General features: G+C 43.7%; 1 protein-coding gene across 4 annotated transcripts; it reads right to left on the reverse strand.

Annotated features, from left to right (window-relative positions):
- Window positions 1-7,965: 7,965 nt before the first annotated feature.
- rnf168 (ring finger protein 168) lies at window positions 7,966-20,453 on the reverse strand. Of its 4 annotated transcripts, none has more exons than XM_023270696.3 (8): window positions 20,111-20,453; window positions 14,946-15,045; window positions 14,657-14,855; window positions 12,917-12,987; window positions 12,028-12,183; window positions 10,959-11,041; window positions 9,512-9,560; window positions 7,966-9,442 (listed from the first exon to the last, which is right to left on the reverse strand). In XM_023270696.3, exons 2-8 carry the CDS (start codon window positions 15,039-15,041, stop codon window positions 8,855-8,857), a joined length of 1,242 nt encoding a protein of 413 aa, XP_023126464.1. In that variant the 5' UTR covers window positions 15,042-15,045; window positions 20,111-20,453; the 3' UTR covers window positions 7,966-8,854. The 4 variants fall into 4 exon arrangements, with proteins under 4 accessions (XP_023126464.1, XP_023126463.1, XP_023126462.1 ...); XM_023270695.3 differs by having other exon boundaries at window positions 20,105-20,453; XM_023270694.3 differs by having other exon boundaries at window positions 14,946-15,042; window positions 20,111-20,452.
- Between the last annotated feature and the right edge of the window lie 550 nt (window positions 20,454-21,003).

The following is a 21,003-nucleotide window of genomic DNA, read 5'->3' on the forward strand; positions in this document are numbered from 1 at the left end:
CCTCATTTTGATCATGTTTTACATTGTAAAGTAGCCTAAATATTAGGTGGCTGTTTGACTGTACAGTGGTTTTATCCCACACATAGCCTAAATGTCTGCATCCATATCATGTTCTGTTAAATAATTAAGCCTATTTAAACTGGCAGACTTCTACTCAGCCAACTATATATATATATATATATATATATATATATATATACATACATATACATATATACACATACACACACACACACACAGACACACAGCCTTGATGGCTCTGACAGGTTTATGTCCAGGGAAAACCACAAAGATGGTAAAAGTCGTTTCAGATCCAGACACACATTTCTGACCGTCCTGCATACAGTTGTCTTACTGAAGTGCTCTGCATCTCCTACATTATATAAAAAACTTCCATTTGCAAAGAACCGCAGCGCATCACACAATATCTGCTGGGATGTGAGAGCATGACTGTGGTTGGTAATGTTGTAAATGGAAGGACGGATGAGGTTGTGGATGTAGATTATGGACTGCGACGTGAAACGGTACCGTTCAAAAAGATAATTGTCCGGAAATGCCAAAACATCTATGCGCGGTCTGAAAACAACCTCCCAACAAATATTTAATTCTCTGTGCAGTAATTCTGCTCCTTCATCTACTGGATCGTTCATAAAAGGACATCACATTTACAGACAGCAGAACTAGACTTCGCCAAAACTCGCCTGATGACTGAATGAATGAGGAAATCAAATGGCGTGTGTGACTGAAAGAGGGCGGAGACTGAGAGAAACTCGAGGCTTACTGAGAAAAACCTGGTCCCGACCAGGTTAGATTCATAAGCCGCGATTCCACAAGCACCTACTCGGCGCGGTGCTGCTCGGCTCGTCTTTGTTTGCGAGCGTTTCCATATGGATTAGTGCACGGTATCAGGCACGATTTTCCGTACCTCCTCGGTTGAGGTTCCAACCGAGATGAAGTGAGACGAGATGTGACGTCTACATAGTGCAGGCCACTGATTGGACAGGAGTGCAGGCCACTGATTGGACAGGGAGTGACGACACACGAGAGCACGAAAACAAAACCGGCATTTAAAAAAAACTAAACAGCGACGGTGTGCATTGGTCTTCGCAGACCTCTCTGTCTTCATAATTTTAATATGACAGCCAGACCTGTACCGTGGGTGAATGAAGAGGTCGAGACTTTTCTGTCTATGGTGGTGGACCAAAGAATACAGAGGGAGCTGGACGGAGAAAGTTTATCAGGAGGTCTCTGAGCGGATGGCCGCTCACATATACAGTAGACTGTATATAAAGAGGACAATGAAGCAGTGTAGGGAGAAGCTGAAAAAGCTCAAAAATGACTATTGGTCCACCAAGGACCACAGCAGCCGGCGTGGGTCAACCAGGAGGAGTTGGAAGAGGTTTAATGGAAGCTATTTACTGGCACCGCACCGACGAGCAACAGGAGGGAGACTCAGCTGCTGCATTATTGGAGACGTTCAAGAATGGTGAGTGTTTTGTGACTTCAAGAAACTTTTACATCATTTATCCCATTGGTGACAAGCTTCTTTTAAGCAAACAAGTATATTTAGAAAGTAACGTTGTTGTCTCCTGTAGCAGACAATAAGCTAGCTAGTTAGCCATCAGCGCTAGCTAGTTAGCCATCGGCGCTAGCTAGTTAGCCATCAGCGCTAACTCCGTGCTCTGCTTGTATTTCGTGCTGCTGTTTCTAACGTTTAGCTCTCAGAAGCTAATACATCAGTCTGCATGACGAACTAAGCTAGTGGTCGTACAGGTTTATTTTTTTCACAAATTACAATGTCGTATTTTTCGTGTACTTAGGGTGAGTGTTTATTTCTGTTCAAGAATCCCTTTCCACATGCGAAGCCTACTCCACCTCCGTCGCGGAGCCCCCAGCTCCCTGCCTCCTCTCCAGCACCAGCTTCAGCACCAGTACCAGCTCGGACACCGACCCTGTCAACATCAACGTAACAGCAACGTCTTATTACCGGTAAGACACGGTAAACAGAGAGCATGGTTGATTTTCGCATTATTATTATTATTATTATTATTGCAGGTGTAAATGCCTGCAAGCATGATCAGAACAGCGAGACCAATGACCAAGAATTCAGGCAGGTGTAAATGCAAACTGTACAGCATGCCAGCTCAGGAACACCTGATGAAAGCTACATGTAGCTACAGTGACACATAAACAGAACACATGCAGCTCCATTTTTTTCCTATTGACTTAACAAGCAAGTCACTCTAATTTACTTTCTCGTGCAATGTAGTATTGCAACCATTCTTCTTATAGTCACTAGGTAACTGTGAAACTGAATGAAAATATACATAGAAATAAGAAAACACAGCTGTTCTTAGGAACTCCAAAATGTGCACAAGATGAAATGAAGTTCACACCATGTTGTTTTTAGTTGTGATGGAGGAGATACTATTTGTGCTTCAGTTAAAGTAAAGAGTGCCAAAAATTTATTAAAGTAAAACAATCAAAGACATGATCATGATTGAAAATCAATGGACGGGTGGCTAAACACATCACATCATAGCTGTGGAGTCCTTCTAGCTCCTAGGGACTACAATCTCTCAGGACCTGCAGTGGGAGACGAACATCCACTCCATCCTGAAAAAGGCTCAGCAGAGGATGTATTTCCTACAACAGCTGAGGAGACATGGCCTGCTGCAGGAGCTGCTGATCCAGTTCCACACTGCAGTCATCCAATCTGTCCTGTGCACCTCTGGATCAACCACACAGCAGGACAGAAACAGACTACAGCCTATAGTATGGACTGCAGAAAACATCATCAGAGACCCCACTCACCCTGGACATAAACTGTCTCCCCCCTCCCCTCTGGCAGGCGCTACAGATCCCTGTACACAGAAACCTCCAGACACAAAACAGTTTCTTCCCCACTGCCATCACTGTAATAAACAGCTGAGCCATTCCTAAACACCTGTACAATAGTCAGTATTCCAATGGATATGTACAGCATTTTTTTTCACCATGAACAGCATTCTCTGCTTTTGCACTACTGTTTATAGCAATTATCATTTTGCTAATGTGTTTATTCCAGTCTAGCTGTAAATTTCTGTATATATTGTTTTATTTAATTTTGCTATTTCATTTTTCTTCCTGTTCCTCTTTCTATAGTTTCTTTATTTTTTATTATTCTCTTCCATATTCCTAGTGTGACACCAACAGCCGAAACCAAATTCCTTGTATATTGCGTACTTACTAAAGCTGATTCTGATCACTTTTCTGTCTTTGGTCTAGGCAAGAGGAAAAGGTGCAACAGAAAATTGGACCTTCCAAGCGTACTTGTGGAGATGCAGGCTGAGAAGGAGTGGAACCGGCACCCAGCATGATGAGAACATCTGGTTGCTCCTCAGCGAGGCAAGAGAGAATGAAGGGGCCTTGCAGCGGGAGGAGATGGTCCAGAATGCTGCCTTCAACCAGCCATTCCTGGGTGTGCTGGGGCAGCTGGTGCAGGCAGTGGGCAGCCAGCGAGTCCACCTCCCAGAGACTTGAGATTTAGTTGTATATAGTTTTACTTTTAGCCCTCCACTGTAGGAGAGGCCCACCACAGTTTGTACTTTGCACATTGTAAATGGTTTTGATTTTGCTGCTGACTAATAAACTATTTTGTGACTTATGTGATTGCATCATAACTTTTCATTTTGTCTGTTAAGACACTGGTAGGAAAAGAGTCAACAGTCTGAACCAAACAATTCTGTATTCCCTAATAATGCATTTATGTTTAATGGGATTTAACATGTTTTAACACAAACTCCTTTATGGTTCATAATTCCGTTGACTGAATTACACCAAAGCAATACTGATTTATCAAACTGGAATATTCTTAAAACAGCTGTTTTAATGTCTTGGTGTTTGTCATGTAATCTTGCTAACCTTCACAAATAAAACAATAGCATAGACACATCTGCAAAAGGTACAAAAGTTTATTGTCAGAATTGCATTAAAGAAAACAATAGCAGTCTGGGGCTGCACAGTGGTGTAGTGGTTAGCACTTTCGCCTTGCAGCGAGAAGGTCCCTGGTTCACGTCCCAGCTTTCCCGGGATCTTTCTGCATGGAGTTTGCATGTTCTCCCTGTGCATGCATGGGTTTTCTCCGGGTACTCCGGCTTCCTCCCACAGTCCAAAAATATGCTGAGGTTAATTGATCATTCTAAATTGCCCGTAGGTGTGAATGTGAGAGTGCTTGTTTGTCTTTGTATGTAGCCCTGTGACAGACTGGTGACCTGTCTAGGGTGTCCCCTGCCTTCACCTGAGTCAGCTGGGATAGACTCCAGCCCCCCCATGACCCTAGTGAGGATTAAGCGGTGTATAGATAATGGATGGATGGAATAGCAGTCTGGGGACTGAAAAACAGAAGTATAGCGAGAAGAATAACTTTTAACTTTTGCATGACACGTAGTGCATCAGTGCATCCTGTACATCTCTGTCCTCCTCCTCTACACCTTGTGCCACTGCAGGCTCATGTGCTGCTGCTTCAGGTAAATCCCATGAAGTCTCATCAGAGAGCATCTGAAACACATACACAGCATACATATTTTAATACCTAATAGCGACAAACTGCAGCCGTTACAGGGTCGTTCACAGGACTGATACACGATAGCTAGCGAACTAGCATTAGATTACCCTCATATGTTGTCTCGTTCATATCCTCTCGTCTTCGGCTTGATACTGCTGCATCGCCTCCCAAACTCTCCTGTGTGTCTCCTGAGTGTTTCGACTCGCCGCTCTCAGCTTTCTCCAACTCTTCTATTACTTTGAATCTGACAGAAAGCCACAGACTGAGCAGCAGGTGAACCATCGTCTCCGTTATGTTGCGTTTGTGTCGCACGCAAATGACGTTAAGGGACTTTCGGCTCGCTGCGCTATGACGACTCCACCCACGATGAGGCTATATGGATAAACAACTAAACCGAGACGAGCCGAGTCAGATACAATAGTGGCGAACCGTACCGTGCCGAGTAGATGCTTGTGGAATCGTGGCTATAGAGTCTGTTACTACGGTAACTGACCGAGAGTTTAAGTTACCCCTCTTTGTGAAACAGGCTAGAGTTACCCCTCTGTCTCTGGTTTGTTACCTCCCTTTGTGAAACGGAAAACCCAGAGTTTCCCTCATTTCAGGGTTAACAAACTCAGACTTTTCACTAAACCTGCTTCGTGAAACGGACCCCAGGACTCTGTTTCAGGTAAACACATCCTCCAATAAACACTAAAATTAACTTCACTCAAATAACAGATGAAGTTTGGTCCTACAGCAGCTCAGATGGAGGTTCAGATCCTGCTGGAGTTCCTCTGAATCATCTCCAGATTTAAACCTATAAAATGATCCATAAAATAACACATATTAATGGTGGTGGTCAGTGCAGAACGTTTCTCCAGAGAGCAGACGCTGATTCATGGCTGAAGTCCTCCAGGACAGTTTGGGAGTCTGGGGTTTCTATGATGACGGTTCTCTGGAGGATTAGAGCATCCATGTTTCCATGGAGACACACCATGAGATGTTTAGGTCCTCTTTCTCCCTGAAGGATCTCCTCAGGAATGGTGCTGGCGGCATCTCTGGTGCTGGGATGGTTGAGTTTGCTGGAGGTCACTGATATAAACTCCACAGAAGGTCAGAAGAGCAGAAAAAACAGCTCAGAAACGACCTCATGGTGGTTGATGGTTGGTCCAGCTGCTTCAGTGGTCGGACCGGTTGATTCGCTGACTGGCTTGGTTGGTCTGGTTAGCCTGGTGGTTGGTCCAGTTGGTTCAGTGGATGGTTCAGTGGTTGGTCTGGTCCCAGCAGGGTTGAAGTGGACCGTGGACAGAACTCCCTGTTGAGTCTGCACCAGCGTTTCCATGGTACCGATCTGAAACCATCTCAACTACGTCTGTCTGTCTGAGGACTGGAACCAGAGTTCATGCTGAAGGGTTCGGGTTGGTCCAGAACCTCCTGAGAACAAGTCCTGCTGTAGTTGTTTGATAACAGAAACAGAACATGAACACTGAGGTTCCTGACATTTAGAACGAGACGTGGTGATTCAGCAGACTGGACCTTCTTAGGAAATCACATCTGTGGTCCAGAATGATTTGTTGCTTTAATAGACATGTTGATCTAGATAGTGTTAATCTAGATAGATTAATGTTAACTGCTGTGCAGGTTTGTCCTGCTCTTCTGGTTCTCTGTTCTGCTGAACTTCTAGAACATGATTTACACACATGGACAAAATTGTTGGTACCGCTCGGTTAATGACAGAAAACCCCACAATGGTCTCAGAAATAATTTGAATCTGACAAAAGTAATAATAAATAAAAATTCTATGAAAATTAACCAATGAAAATCAGACATTGCTTTTGAACTGTAGTTCAACAGAATTATTTTAAAAAATAAACTCATGAAACAGGCCTGGACAAAAATGATGGTACCCCTAGAAAAGACTGAAAATAATGTGACCATAGGGACATGTTCAATCAAGGTGTGTCCTCTAATTAGCATCACAGGTGTCTACAAACTTGTAATCAGTCAGTCGGCCTATTTATAGGGTTACAGTAGTCACTGTGCTGTTTGGTGACATGGTGTAAACCACACTAAACATGGACCAGAGGAAGACAAGGAGAGAGTTGTCTCAGGAGATTAGAAAGAAAATTATAGACCAGCATGTTAAAAGGCTAGAAGACCATCTCCAAGCAGCTTGATGTTCCTGTGACTACAGTTGCACATATTATTCAGAAATTTAAGATCCATGGGACTATAGACAATCTCCATGGATGTGGCCACAGGAGGAAAACTGATGACAAATGGAAGAGACGGATAATAGGAATGGTAACAAAAGAGCCCAGAACAACCTCTAAAGACATTAAAGGTGAACTCCAAGGTCAAGGTACATCAATGTCAGATCGCACCATCCGTCGTTGTTTGAGCCAAAGTGGACTTCATGGGAGACGACCAAGGAGGATACCATTGTTGAAAACAAATCATAAAAAAGCCAGACTGGTATTTGCCAAACTGCATATTGACAAACCACAAAGCTTCTGGGAGAATGTCCTATGGACAGACGAGACAAAACTGGAACTTTTTGGCACATCAGCTCTATGTTCACAGACGCAGAAATGAAGCATATGAAGAAAAGAACACTGTCCCTACTGTGGAACATGGAGGAGGTTCTGTTATGTTCTGGGGCTGCTTTGCTGCATCTGGTACAGGGTGTCTGGAATCTGTGCAGGGTACAATGAAATCTCATGACTATCAAGGTATTCTAGAGAGAAATGTGCTGCCCAGTGTCAGAAAGCTTGGTCTCAGTCGCAGGTCATGGGTCTTGCAACAGGATAATGAGCCAAAACACACAGCTAAAATCATCCAAGAATGGCTAAGAGGAAAACATTGGACTATTCTGAAGTGGCCTCTATGAGCCCTGATCTAAATCCTATTGAACATCTGTGGAAGTAGCTGAAACATGCTGTCTGGAGAAGGAACCTTCAAACCTGAGACAACTGGAGCAGTCTGCTGATGAGGAGTGGACCAGAATACCTGCTGAGAGGTGCAGAAGTCTCACTGACAGTTACACAAATGGTTTGATTGCAGTGATTGCCTCAAAAGGTTGTGCAACAAAATATTAAGTTAAGGGTACCATCATTTTTGTCCAGGCCTGTTTCATGAGTTTATTTTTTTTAAATAATTCTGTTGAACCACGGTTCAAAAGCAATGTCTGATTTTCATTGGTTAATTTTCAGATTTTTTTATTATAACTGTTGTCAGATTCAAATTATTTCTGTGACCATTGTGGGTTTTTCTTTCATTAATCGAGGGGGACCAACAATTTTGTCCACGTGTGTAAGTGTTGAAGGTTGTGGAGCAGCTGAAGCATCAAGGGAAAGTCAACATTAATACAAACGAGATGTTTTCAGTCAAGTGACGTCGATGGTCTTTTAGATAAAAACACAAAGAAAACACAAAACATCTTCACTTTGGTCAAACTAAAGTTTTATGATTTGTAAATCTGGAACACTTTACAGGTTTATTCTTCCTTTGAGAACTTTTATTATTTTTAAATATGAAAATATCAAAACTAAAACAAAGGCAACCAGGTGGAAGAGGAGGAGACGGGTAAGGAGAAAGGGGAGGAGTCTGAGACATCTCCAGGTGGAAACATCAGCGAACACGTGAACCAATCAGACTCAAACTGTTCTCTCCAGCCCACCTTCAGGAAGAAAACCCTCCCTGACCAACAGGCTGCTGTTGTTCAGACATTTCTGAGTTAAGCAGAAGCAGCTGCGGAAAGTAAATAAACCTGCTGGATGCTCGTTCTGACTGGTTGACCTGGAAGCAGTGAGGGGGCAGGGCTATACAGAGCTGGAACCCTATTGGTTAGTTAGCTGTGAGATAGCCTACAGGTTAGCTTTACACCTTCATGTTCTTCAGAAAAAACACCTGAAAACATCTGGAACCTTGAAGAGTTTCTTAGTGCGTCAGTACATCTTACACTCTGCTGCATGTGGAGACGAACATACATGTTCACATGTTACCCAATAACCGTAATAAACCATCCAACCTTTCACTGCAACATCTGAGAAGACTTCCAGCTTTACAATCTACATGTGAGTTAAAGTGCTCCATGACTCCAACATGAAGTGCCCCCTGCTGGGCACACAGTGCTACAGCAGCCACCGTCTCTGCTTTAATGTTGCTCAAAGTATTCAGACAGCTGCAGTCGCACACAGATGGACACGGTGTCTGCATACTTTTGGCCACAAAAAATTGAAAGTGAAAGCAAATTAGTGTCCGTGTGTCGACAGTTTTTATTCACAGCAGAAACAGGAAGTAGAAACAGCTCTGATGGAGGAGAAAGGCTCAGCTGCTCAGGCTGGAGAACATCTCTGTCAGGGTCTTCTGTTTCCGGCGTCTGAAGGATGAGGTCTTTGGAGAAACGCTAGAGCTGCCGGTGGCCTCGACTCTGTTCAGTCTCTTGGCACCGGCGCTGCCAGTGTTCAGACTCGTGGTACCAGAGCTGCCAGCCGCCTCGTTCCTCGTCTGTCGGCGCTGTCGGAGCAGGTGGGCGTTGGCAGACCCTTTGCGTCTGTCGATGGCCTTCTGTCTCTCCTCCTTGTCCAGCTCCTTCTGCAGCAGCAGAGCCAGTCTCCGGTCCTCCTCCTCCTGTTGCCATCGGCCCTGAAGCTCCGCCTCCCCCTGGGCAGCGCCCTGCAGGACCAGCCCCGCCTCCAGAGAGGATGGGTGGCACCTCCGCTTGGCGACGTCATTCTCCTCTTCTGCTGTAGTGTCCAGCTCAGAATTCTTTCTCTTGGCCGATGAGGGTTCTCCTGGTGCGGTCAGGTGATCCTCCTCCTGTAGAGGGCAGAGCTCCGCCTGAGGTCCATAATAGTCCAGGTGAGGCAGTGGAAGCTCTGGCTGCTGTGCACCCTCAGAGACCAGAATGTTCTCCTGAAACAGGAAGTGAAACGTGAGGTCATGCTCAGGTTTCTGCTGAGTCTACCAGAAGTTCAGACTGACCTTATTGGACTGAAGGCTGCAGGTGGGCGGAGCCCGAGGACACAGGAACCTGAGACAGACAAACAGGTAAATACAGTCAGGATTATTAATATCTGGACGTTGACTCAGTTTTCATCATCTGGGCTTTGAACTCCACCACCATGAAGTTAAATTTAAGAATCCAGAAGGTCTTTAAGTTGAGATTTTCAGCTTTAATCTGAGTATTTACATCAAACCAGGTGATCATGGAGGAACTAAAACATATTTCAGACAAACCCTCCACCTTCATAAGGAACCCAAAGTAACTGGACAGTTGGCTGCTCAGCTGATGAGTGGAGCATGGTGGTGGTAGTATCATGACCTCCTCATCAGTGAAGCATGGTGGTGGTAGTATCATGACCTCCTCATCAGTGACGCATGGTAGAGGTAGTATCATGACCTCCTCATCAGTGACGCATGGTAGAGGTAGTATCATGACCTCCTCATCAGTGAAGCATGGTAGAGGTAGTATCATGACCTCCTCATCAGTGAAGCATGGTAGAGGTAGTATCATGGTTACCTCATCAGTGAAGCATGGTGATGGTAGTATCATGGAATCCTCATCAGTGAAGCATGGTGATGGTAGTATCATGGTGTGGTCGTGTATAGCTGCCAGAGGAACTGGTTCTCTGACATTTATTGATGATGTTGATGCTGACTGAAGCAGCAGGATGAACTCTGAAATGTTTCATAAATATTATCTGCTCATATTCGGCCAGATGTTTCAGAACTCATTGGATGGAGCTTTCATCGGATGGAGCTTCATGGTGTAGATGGACGATGACCTGAAGCAAAGTGTCAAAGAAACCAGAGAAGTAGAATGTTCTGCAATGACTGAGTCAGTCACCTGACCTGAATCCCGTTCAGCTGCATTTCACTAGAAGACAAACCTGAGGGGAAAATACCTCAAGAAGCAGCAGGAAGTGCAGACAGCAGTGGTAGAGGTCTGGTGGAACATCACCAGGAACCAAACCCTAGAGATATCCTCAGGTTCTACACTTCAGGAAACCAAACGTTAAAAGTGACAATTTCATTTATGACTATGTTAGTTTGTCCAGTTATTTTTGGTCCCTTGTAGAGGTGGAGGGTTTTTCTGCAATGTGTTGCAGCTCCTCCACTGGTCACCTGGTGAGGATGTAAATACTCCAACTAGATCTGAAAGTCTGAACTTACAGACCATCTGGATTGTTTCATTTAAATCCACTGTGGTGGTATAGAGCTGAAATGATGAAAACTGAGCTAACATCCAGATATTTATGGATCTGACAATAAGAACACAGAATCATAACAGCAGAAAAACACAGAGATTTCACTTTTCAACCAGCAGTCTGACAGCAACAGAGCCAACATTAATGTCCTGATAGCAGCAAGAACGTGATTCAAACGTTCATTAAACGTATCAGCAACACGTCAGCTGCACTCCGCTCACCGCTCGATCTGTCCGACCTCCTTCTTCTTCTGAGCTGGAATCACATCAGGACGAAGGTTCTGCTGAAAGACAGGAGGAGAGTTCTGCAGGACGACAAACCGGAGACGAGTTAGTGGAGAATTACACTGGCAAAACACAGGAAGTGAAATAAATGGTCCACTCTGTACCACCTGAAAGACACACCTGTACCACCTGGTCTGGTAACCCTAACCATCAAAAACCACCACCTTTAGTCTGACAGTAACTTGAGGTCTGAACTGCAGAGCAGGTTCAACAATTCAACAGACCAAGCCTAGAACTCCAGTCAGAGATATCAGGTATCAGAGGAGAGTTATTATCATTCTCTGTTGGAGTTTTATTGTAATATATACATTTATGACGGTAGGAAACTGTTGATCGTGCGTTAACCTATTTACTGATTAATACAGATTATTATTAATAACTGACAGGTGCATCACATCAGAGCTGTTAAACTTTATATATTTAAACATGTTGCTCAGCATTTACATATTCTCTGCGATAAATGTCAATACAGGGGATCCTCGACTTACGTCGGAGTTCCCTTCCTGCAGACCGACCTACGTCGATTTTCACAAGTCGGAACTCCATCGGAAGAGTCTGACTGATGCTGGGAGCCATAATGAAGGGCAAAAAGTTAGAATGTAGCACAATCCAAGATGGCGTACAACCGGAGAATGGAAACAAAGCTGTCTGATAGCGCCACGTGACGACGTATTCATCTGCTCTGATCGACAACTAGTTCCACCTAGCCGGCTCTGACGTAACATTGAAACACCATAAACTCAAGACTTCCTGTAGATAATCAATGTTCTAATCAGTGTTCTATCAGCTGCAGTACCAGCTAACCTAGCTAACCAGCAGGGTAAATAACAGCAGGGCAACTAACCAGCTAACCTAACTAACCAGCTGGGTAACTAACCAGCAGGGTAACTAACCAGCTAACCTAACTAACCAGCTGGGTAACTAACAGCAGGGCAACAAACCAGCTGGGTAACTAACCAGCTAACCTAACTAACCAGCTGGGTAACTAACCAGCAGGGTAACTAACCAGCTGGGTACTGAGCAGCCTGGCCAGCCTCTCGTCCTCCTGCCTCTTCCTCTCCTCCTCCTGCAGCAGCTCCTCCTCCTCCTCCAGCAGCTTCTGGATCAGCTCCTCGCTGGCTCTCCTCTGCTGCTCCTCCAGAACTCGCTTCTCCTCTGTGAGCTGGAAAAACAGGCCTTTATTCAAGAGAACCAGGACCAGGACCAGTCTAAACAGGACTAGACTGTACGACATTACACTGCAACAACCAATAAAAAGTTAACCGATTACCCTGTTAGCAGCCGGTTGCAGCTTCAGCTAGCAGAGCTGTTTGAAGGTGAATCAGACGGCGAATAACCTCAACATCTAAATAATTCAGCTGTTGGTGTCAGTGTAGCTGGGATTAATTCCACTAAAAGGTGCTAGGCTAATACTAACACTAAGAGGTTAGCTGTGCCTCTTAGCCTACGGCTAACACTAGCTGTAGCAGCGTAACATGTTTCTAAATTCAGATTAACTTGAATTCTCTGATCTAACAGCCTCATCTCTGCAGAGACAACCTGCAAAAACTGAACTAGAAGCACAAACATCAACATGAGTCAGGATATTAGCTGCTTTCCTAGTCGCTAATGCTACTCTAACGGCTAGCAATTAAATAGGAGGCAGCCACAGATTAAACAGTCTGAAAACAATAGCTACTAGAGCAACCCCAACATTCCCCATCTTACCCCAACGTACACCATCCTATCCCAACATCCCCCATCTTACCCCAACGTAGCTCATCTTACCCCAACATACACCATCCCATCCCAACGTTCCCTGTCTTACCTCATCTTTCCCCAACGTACACCATCTTATCCCGGCATAACCCATCTTACCTCACCATCCCCGACCTCCATCTGGAGGGAAAACTTACTTTGGTGATCTGGTCCTCGTATTCCTGCCGCAACTCGCCAGGTTCACTGAGTCTATGAAGACACACCGACACTGCGCGTGCGCGCACACACACACACACACGCACACACGCACGCACGCACGCACGCACGCACGCGCGCACACACACACACACACACACACATTTTTTCTTCTGCTGACTAAAACTTGGTTGTATTAGTAGCTACAGCTACATTATAGGAATGTTGCAGCAACATTGTAGGAACGTTCCAGCAATGTTGCAGGAACATTGTAGGTACATTCCAGAAATGTTGCAGAAACGCTGTATGAATGGTCTAGGAATGTTGCAGGAACATTGTAGGAATGTTTCAGGAATGTTGCAGGAACGTTCTGGGAATGTTGCAGGAACATTGTAGGAATGTTGCAGGAACATTGTAGGAACATTGTTGGAACATTACAGGAATGTTGTTGGACGGGAGTTAGCAAGAGAGACCATATTTCTCCTATACTGGTTTCTCTTCATTGGCTTCCTGTGAAATGTAGAATAGAATTCAAAATCCTTCTTCTGACATATAAAGCTCTTAACAACCAATCTCCATCATATCTTAAAGACCTGATAGTACCATATTATCCTAGCAGAACTCTTTGCTGTCAGACTGCAGGCTTACTTGGAGAAGTGATCTGTAACTTCTCTCTAAAAGTAGAATGTGAGGCAGAGCCTTCAGTTATCAGCTCCTCTTCTGTGGAACCAGCTCCCAGTTTGGGTTCTGGAGGCGGACACCCTCTCTATTTTTAAGACCAGGCTTAAAACCTTCCTTTTTGACAAAGCTTATAGTTAGGACTGACTGGGGGATCCTGAGGGGGTCAGCTGGAGTCTTCCTCTTGGACGTCCCTTAGTTCTGCCCCTAGTTCTGCTGCTATAGGCCTAGGCTGCTGGAGGACCTCTCTGGATGCACTGAGCCCTTCTCTATCTACCATTATATTTAATATATATATACCATTATTGCATTACACTCACTCTGTTTCTCCCTGTGTCCTTTCTCCGAGTGTCCCTGGTCCCAGAGCTGGATGCTTCAGATCTGTGGTGGTTCTCCCACCAACTGGTCTAATCTCCATCTGTGGGATGCTGCTGCTGACCTTCCTCCAGCCCACTGCTTCCAGCTGCCCATTTCCATCAATCTACTCTGCATCACCCTCACTATACTTGATTTGCTCATCTAGTTACTGTTTGAATGTTAGTACCAGCTATATATGTAGGATATTTATGCCAGAGCCGTACATCAGAACAGGAAACTAGGAATCAGTGTAAACATGTTTGCTTCTACTTTGTATGTATCATCTGTCTGATCATACATGTATCCAACTGTGTGTTCTATGTTCCTCTTCTTATATGGAGAGGAGGAGAGTGGGGGTTCAACCCAGATGGACCCCCAGAGGAAGCCTTAGGGCTGCTCTGGTGGTTCATATGGGTCTGTAAAGCGTCTTGAGACATTCTGAACTGTAACTGGCACATAAATAAAACTGAATTGAACTGCCATGAATCTGTCCAGAAACACAGCCTGCTGGATTTCCAAACTGGTCAGTTTTGTGGTGCAGTAATTTAGAGAAACTGTAGAAACAGCAGCTCCAACTAGTGGTAAAGTGGTGGAATTGCAGAGCGAAACCTTGCAGCCCACTAACATAAATACTGAAGAGCATGAATCCACATCAGACTAAGTGATCAGCTCCACGCCGCTCTGAGCATTATGGGATGTCTGCGTACCTGGGTGGTCGTCGTCCACAGCGTCCTGCCCGCTGAGGCGTCGCTGACACTGCAGAGGAAACTGGTCCTGGATCTGCTGCCACAGCTGCTGGTTCACCAGAGAGTTGGTTCTGCTGTTCAGACGAGCCCACGTGGAAACTCTCCTCCTGCAGAGAGGGCAGCACAGCGTGGCCTTATCCACCGACTCCAGGAAGCAGGCCTACAGACACACAATAACAACACAATAAATACACACAGCACAAACACACAACACAAGAGTGTGACCTGTTTCATCTGACTGGTGTGTTACCTTGCAGAAGGTGTGTGAACAGGGCAGGGTAACCGGCTCCATGAAGATCTCCAGACAGACGGGACAGAGACAGTCGTCCTGACTGAGAGTTTCCATCCTGCTGAGTACAAATACTCTGAATCTGTGTACTGGTACTGTGAGTGTGTACTATTAGTGTGTACTAGTACTATGTGTGTACTAGTACTGTGAGCGTATACGGGTACTGTGAGTGTGTACTAGTACTGTGAATGTGTACCAGTACTATTAGTGTGTACTAGTACTATGAGCATGTACTAGTACTGTGAGTGTGTACTAGTACTATTAGTGTGTACTAGTACTATGAGCATGTACTAGTACTGTGAGTGTGTACTAGTACTGTGAATGTGTACTAGTACTATTAGTGTGTACTAGTACTATGAGCATGTACTAGTACTGTGAGTGTGTACTAGTACTGTGAGTGTGTACTAGTACTATGAGTGTGTACTAGCACTGTGAATGTGTACTATTAGTGTATACTAGTACTATGAGTGTGTACTGTGTGTACTAGTACTATCAGTGTGTAGTAGTACTGTCAATGTGTACTAGTACCGTGAGTGTGTACTAGTACTGTGAGTGTGTACTGTGTGTACTAGTACTATGAGTGTGTACTGTGTGTACTAGTACTGTGAGTGTGTACTAGTACTGAGTGTGTAGTGTGAGTGTGTACTAGTACGATGAGTGTGTAGTGTGTGTGTGTGTACTAGTATGATGAGTGTGTACTAGTACTGTGAGTGTGTACTAGTACTATGAGTGTGTACTGGTAGTGTGTACTAGTACTGTGAGTGTGTACTGGTACTATCAGTGTGTACTATGTACTGGTATTGTGTACTAGTACTACTAGTGTGTACTAGTGCTATCAGTGTGTACTAGTAATTTGTGTGCGTACTAATAATATCAGTGTGTACTAGTATTGAGTGTGTACTAGTACTATGAGTGTGTAGTGTGAGTGTGTACTAGTACGATGAGTGTGTACTAGTACTGCGAGTGTGTACTAGTAGTATGACTGTGTACTGGTAGTGTGTACTAGTAGTGCGAGTGTGTACTGGTACTATCAGTGTGTACTATGAGTGTGTACTGGTAGTGTGTACTAGTCCTATTAGTGTGTACTAGTATTGTGAGTGTGTACTGGTACTATTTGTGTGTACTACTGGTGTGTACTAGTACTATCAGTGTGTAGTAGTACTATCAGTGTGTAGTAGTACTGTGAGTGTGTACTAGTACTGTAAGTGTGTACTGGTAGTGTGTACTAGTACTGTGAGTGTGTACTGGTAGTGCGTACTAGTACTGTGACGGTGTACTGGTACTGTGAGCGTGTACTGGTACTGTGTTTACTAGTACTGTGAGTGTGTACTGATACTGTGAGTATGTACTGGTACTGTGAGTATGTACTATCAGTGTGTACTTGTACTGTCAGTGTGTACTAGTACTGTGAATGTGTACTATCAGCGTGTGCTGGTACTATCAGTGTGTACTAGTACTGTGTGTGTGTGTACTGGTACTATCAGTGTGTACTGGTACTATGAGTGTATGCTATGAGTATGTACTGTATGTATTGTCAGTGTGTACTAGGGCTGGCCCGAATAGCAGTTTCTGGGCTCCGTATATTCGGGCCCTATTAATGACGAATATCCGAAAATCCGAATATTCGGTCCACTCCGTAACGTCCAACGGAGGGGGCGACGAATATTCGGATCTCAAAATTAATATCCAGATACCACCGTCGGGACCGAATAATCGGGTCCAGCCCTAGTGTGTACTAGTACTATGAGTGTGCACTAGTACTGTGAGTGTGTAATATCAGTGTGTAGTAGTACTAGGGTTGCCACCCGTCCCTTAAAATACGGAATCGTCCATTATTTGACAATTAATTGTTGTGTCCCGTATTGAATCAATACGGGACGCAAATTGTTCCGTATTTTCATAAATGTCCCGTACACGTCTATCACACACTCATCAAAACCGTAGAGTGAACAAAATAAAACAGAAAATATTAAGGGCAGCCAATTTCATCTTCCTTAGACCTATGTAGCGAGGACCCGATGCGAGGTCCAGCGGATAGACTTCTCTGCGTGTCCAGTCCTGTCTCTGGTTGCCTGGTTACAGACGCTGCTGCACCCGCGCGTTTAAAAATGTCTACACCTGAAACTCCACCATGTCCAAAAAAGCAAAAACGTTTGCAAAAGTACAGATTTGAGTGTGAAGACTGGAACCCCTGGCAGCGGGTACAAACTGTGTTTTCTGTTGCTAATGGACTGGCTGAAGTAAGGCAGCATCAGGGGTCCGTTTCACGAAGCAGGTTCAACAAACTCTGAGTTTAACCCTGAACTCTGAGTTGATCTACTCTGAGATAGAAAACTCTGAGTTTTCGGTCTCACAACGGCTGATTTGAGTTGGTTTAATCAACTCGGAGTAGTTTCACCCAGAGTTAAGCGCGTGCACCACAACTCTGAAAAGCCAGTATCAATGGAGCGCCGATTCGACGAGTCACCATGGCAACGGGGAAGCGGAGGACTACACCGCTTGAATTGGAAATCTTAATGCGCTTATATAGCGAGTTTGAGCACGTTTTTAGAAAGAAGTGCAACACCTGCAGCTGCAAAAGAGAGGGAGACGGCGTGGGAGAACATTGCTGCCCGGGTCAATGCGTAAGTTTAAATCACAATAATATTACAGGAAAACTGTTTGAATAGTAGCCTATTAAGTTATTTCATGTAGGTGCAATCCTGCAGGGGAGAAGCGCATGTGGCAGCAGCTGAAGATGAAATATAAAAACATTTTTAAAACAGGTAAGAAGTCGGCATAATCTCATGGAGCTACCTCATTTTGATCATGTTTTACATTGTAAAGTAGCCTAAATATAAGGTGGCTGTTTGACTGTGCAGTGGTTTTATCCCACACACAGCCTAAATGTCTGCATCCATATCATGTTCTGTTAAATAATTAAGCCTATTTAAACTGGCAGACTTCTACTCAGCCAACTATATATATATATATATATATATATATATATATATATATATATATATATATATATAGATAGATAGATAGATAGATAGATAGATAGATAGATAGATATAGATATAGATATATAGATATAGATATATAGATATTTTTTAAGCATTTATTTCTCTTTTTCTGACTGTCCTGCATACAGTTGCCTTACTGAAGTGTTCTGCATCTCCGACGTTATATAAAAAACTTCCATTTGCAAAGAACCACAGCACAACACACAATATCTGCTGGGATGTGAGAGCATGACTGTGGTTGGTCATGCTGTAAATGTAAGGACGGATTAGGCTGTGGATGTAGATTTTGGACTTTGACGTGAAACGGTACTGCTCTAAAAGATAATTGTCTGGAAATGCAAGAACATCTATGCGCTGATAACAGTCTCCCGACGAATATTTAATTCTCTACACAGTAATTCTGCTCCTTCATCCACTGGATCGTTCATAAAAGGACATGACATTTACAGACAGCAGAACTGGACTTCGCCAAAACTCGCCTGATGACTGAATGAATGAGGAAATCAAATCGCGTGTGTGGTTGAAAGAGGGCGGAGACAGAGAGAAACTCGAGGTTTACTGAGAAAAACCTGGTCCCGACCAGGTTAGATTCATAGAGTCTGTTACTACGGTAACTGACCGAGACTTTAAGTTACCTCTCTTTGTGAAACAGGCTAGAGTTACCCCTCTGTCTCTGGTTTGAGTTACCTACCTTTGTGAAACGAAAAACTCAGAGTTTCCCTCATTTCAGGGTCAACAGACTCAGAGTTTTCACTAAACCTGCTTCGTGAAACGGACCCCAGGAGACCAACATGTAAGAAACATGAGAACAGAGAGAACCCAACCAGCAGGTCACAGTTTATCATCATCTAAACATCTCCTGAAGTCTGATGTGATCAGATAGATTAGTATATGGTTGTGAATTTTCCAGAGGATGCTTAAAATAATGCTGATGTGGCCTAAGTTGTTTATTATTTCAAACGCTTTTTAGTTTTTAATAAACATTTATTAAATAGCCTATATGTAATCAATAAATGGCCTTTCCCTATCTAAAGAAAAACTCGCTCAAAACTCTAACAGTACTAAACAACTACATCAATAAATACATGCACACACACATAAATAAGTCAATACATTAACTGTATTAAGATAAGATTTAGATTTTAAAAAAATCTGCAGAGAATTTCTTTGTCCAGTATTCTGCATTCAGTTGTTTTTGTTTTTGCAGAATCCAGTATTACACACTGGTTGCTCATTACATTTCATTAGTCTGGTTTCACCGTTTAAAATGATGCCACTTCTTTTCAGACAGAACCTGTGATCATAAAACAATACAAAATTTTTAGTTTCATGTTAATAAAGCACTTGAAGCATTAAGTATGGCTCAGTGCTTTTTTCAGAATTAAACATATCACTCCTTGGGTGGTAGTAGCCCCGGGTTCAGTAAAGTTGGAAAGATATTCACAGATTCGGACTTCCAGCATCAATAACTCATTAGATATAGGTTGTCAAAACATAAACGGTGCCTCTTTCCCATCGTTGTACAGTAGACAATGTGCTACAAGCCCAGTTTGATCAAAAGTAGCTGTCTTTCAAGCTGCAGAAATAACGTTGTCTATGTGCAGCCGGCTGTGAACAGGGACCGTCTGCAAATTGCAAAACCGCTGCAACAGCGAAGAGAGACACAAATATTCAATAACTTCACTCTGATACACTGTAGTGTCACCAAAATCACTGCAGCCTTCAGCTGGCTCCTGTTGACACCAATGTTATTCCTGCAACTTGAAAGACAGCTACTTTTGATTAAACTGGGCTTGTAGCACATTGTCCACCTTACAACAATTAGAAAGAGGTATCATTTATGTTTTGACAAAGTATATTTAATGAGTTATTGATGCCGGAAGTCCGAATCTGTGAATATCTTTAGAACTTTACTGAACCGTGGCCCCGAGAGCCGTAGTAGGCGTCCTTTATTTTCATTTCTGAAAGGTGGCAACCCTAAGAAGTACCCTAAGTGTGTACTGGTACTGTGAGCGTGTACTATTACTGTGTACTAGTACTGTGTGTCTACTATCAGTGTGTACTAGTACTGTGTGTGTGTGTGTACTAGTACTATTTGTGTGTACTAGTACTTACTGGTACCTGAGCTCCACCAGGACGTTTGTAGCTTCAGTCGATGCAAACGTTAGCTTCCTGGCTAACCTCACAGCTAATCATAGCAGTTAGCTGTGTTTTTAGCGGCTAACTGCTAGCAGCGAACAGTTAAAGGGTAGAAAACACAGAGAAGGCAGCTAACCGTTACCGATAAGAACATTCGGTCACTTCACACCGACAAACGGAGCCTTATGTTCACGGCGTCAGCACCGGAAAATCACTACTTTACCGGAGAAACTAACCGGGTTAACAGACTGTTAGCACCCAACACCCGCCTGAATGCGCTGTTTGTACGATGCGCATGCGCCTGTTGCCGAACTCTTCATCTTGTTTGTCAGCAGCGGTTCCGGTTCCGTAGCGCCCCTGGTGCTCCGGAGTGACAATTAAAAAGGCTGTTGAGTTTTAACAGGAGCCGAAGAGACGATTACTACATTATCTCAGCAGTGGTAGAGAAAATCAGACTTTAACAGATGATTGAAAGGCACTTTAACCCTGGTTCTGGTTACAACTTCATCTTTCTTTGGACTCATCTGAAGTCCAGCTGGGAGGTTCTGCAGCTCCAACTACCAGCCTTTATTCTGCTTTCTCTGAACTCTGGCCAGGAAATGTGTTTATTGCTGCTCATAGGAGGCAGTTTTTTCAGGATTCCAGCTGCTTGTTCTCAGAAAAAGAGTTTAATCTGAAAACATTCAGTAGTTTACCGTCAAAAAAAAAAGCTTCGGATTCCAACAGAAGAGAAACAGCTGAGACGGGCTTCTGCATTTCTAACAGTTTACACAGTTAAAATCCTAAATTGGCTTTAAAGGAGAAATAAAAAATAAAAATAAAACAAATAAATAAAAAAAACAAATATTCTGTCTAACATTCATCCTCTTCATGCT

The sequence above is a fragment of the Amphiprion ocellaris genome, chromosome 7 (genome assembly GCF_022539595.1).
Source record: "Amphiprion ocellaris isolate individual 3 ecotype Okinawa chromosome 7, ASM2253959v1, whole genome shotgun sequence".
NCBI lineage: Eukaryota > Metazoa > Chordata > Actinopteri > Pomacentridae > Amphiprion > Amphiprion ocellaris.

Coding starts and splice junctions, on each gene's coding strand:
- rnf168 (XM_023270696.3), bottom strand. CDS start 15,041: ATGGAAACTCTCAGTCAGGACGACTGTCTCTGTCCCGTCTGTCTGGAG. Junction 12,988..14,656: donor TGTGGACGACGACCACCCAG/GTACGCAGACAT, acceptor GCGCACGCGCAG/TGTCGGTGTGTCTTCATAGA. Junction 9,561..10,958: donor GAGGTCGGACAGATCGAGCG/GTGAGCGGAGTG, acceptor TGTCTGTCTCAG/GTTCCTGTGTCCTCGGGCTC.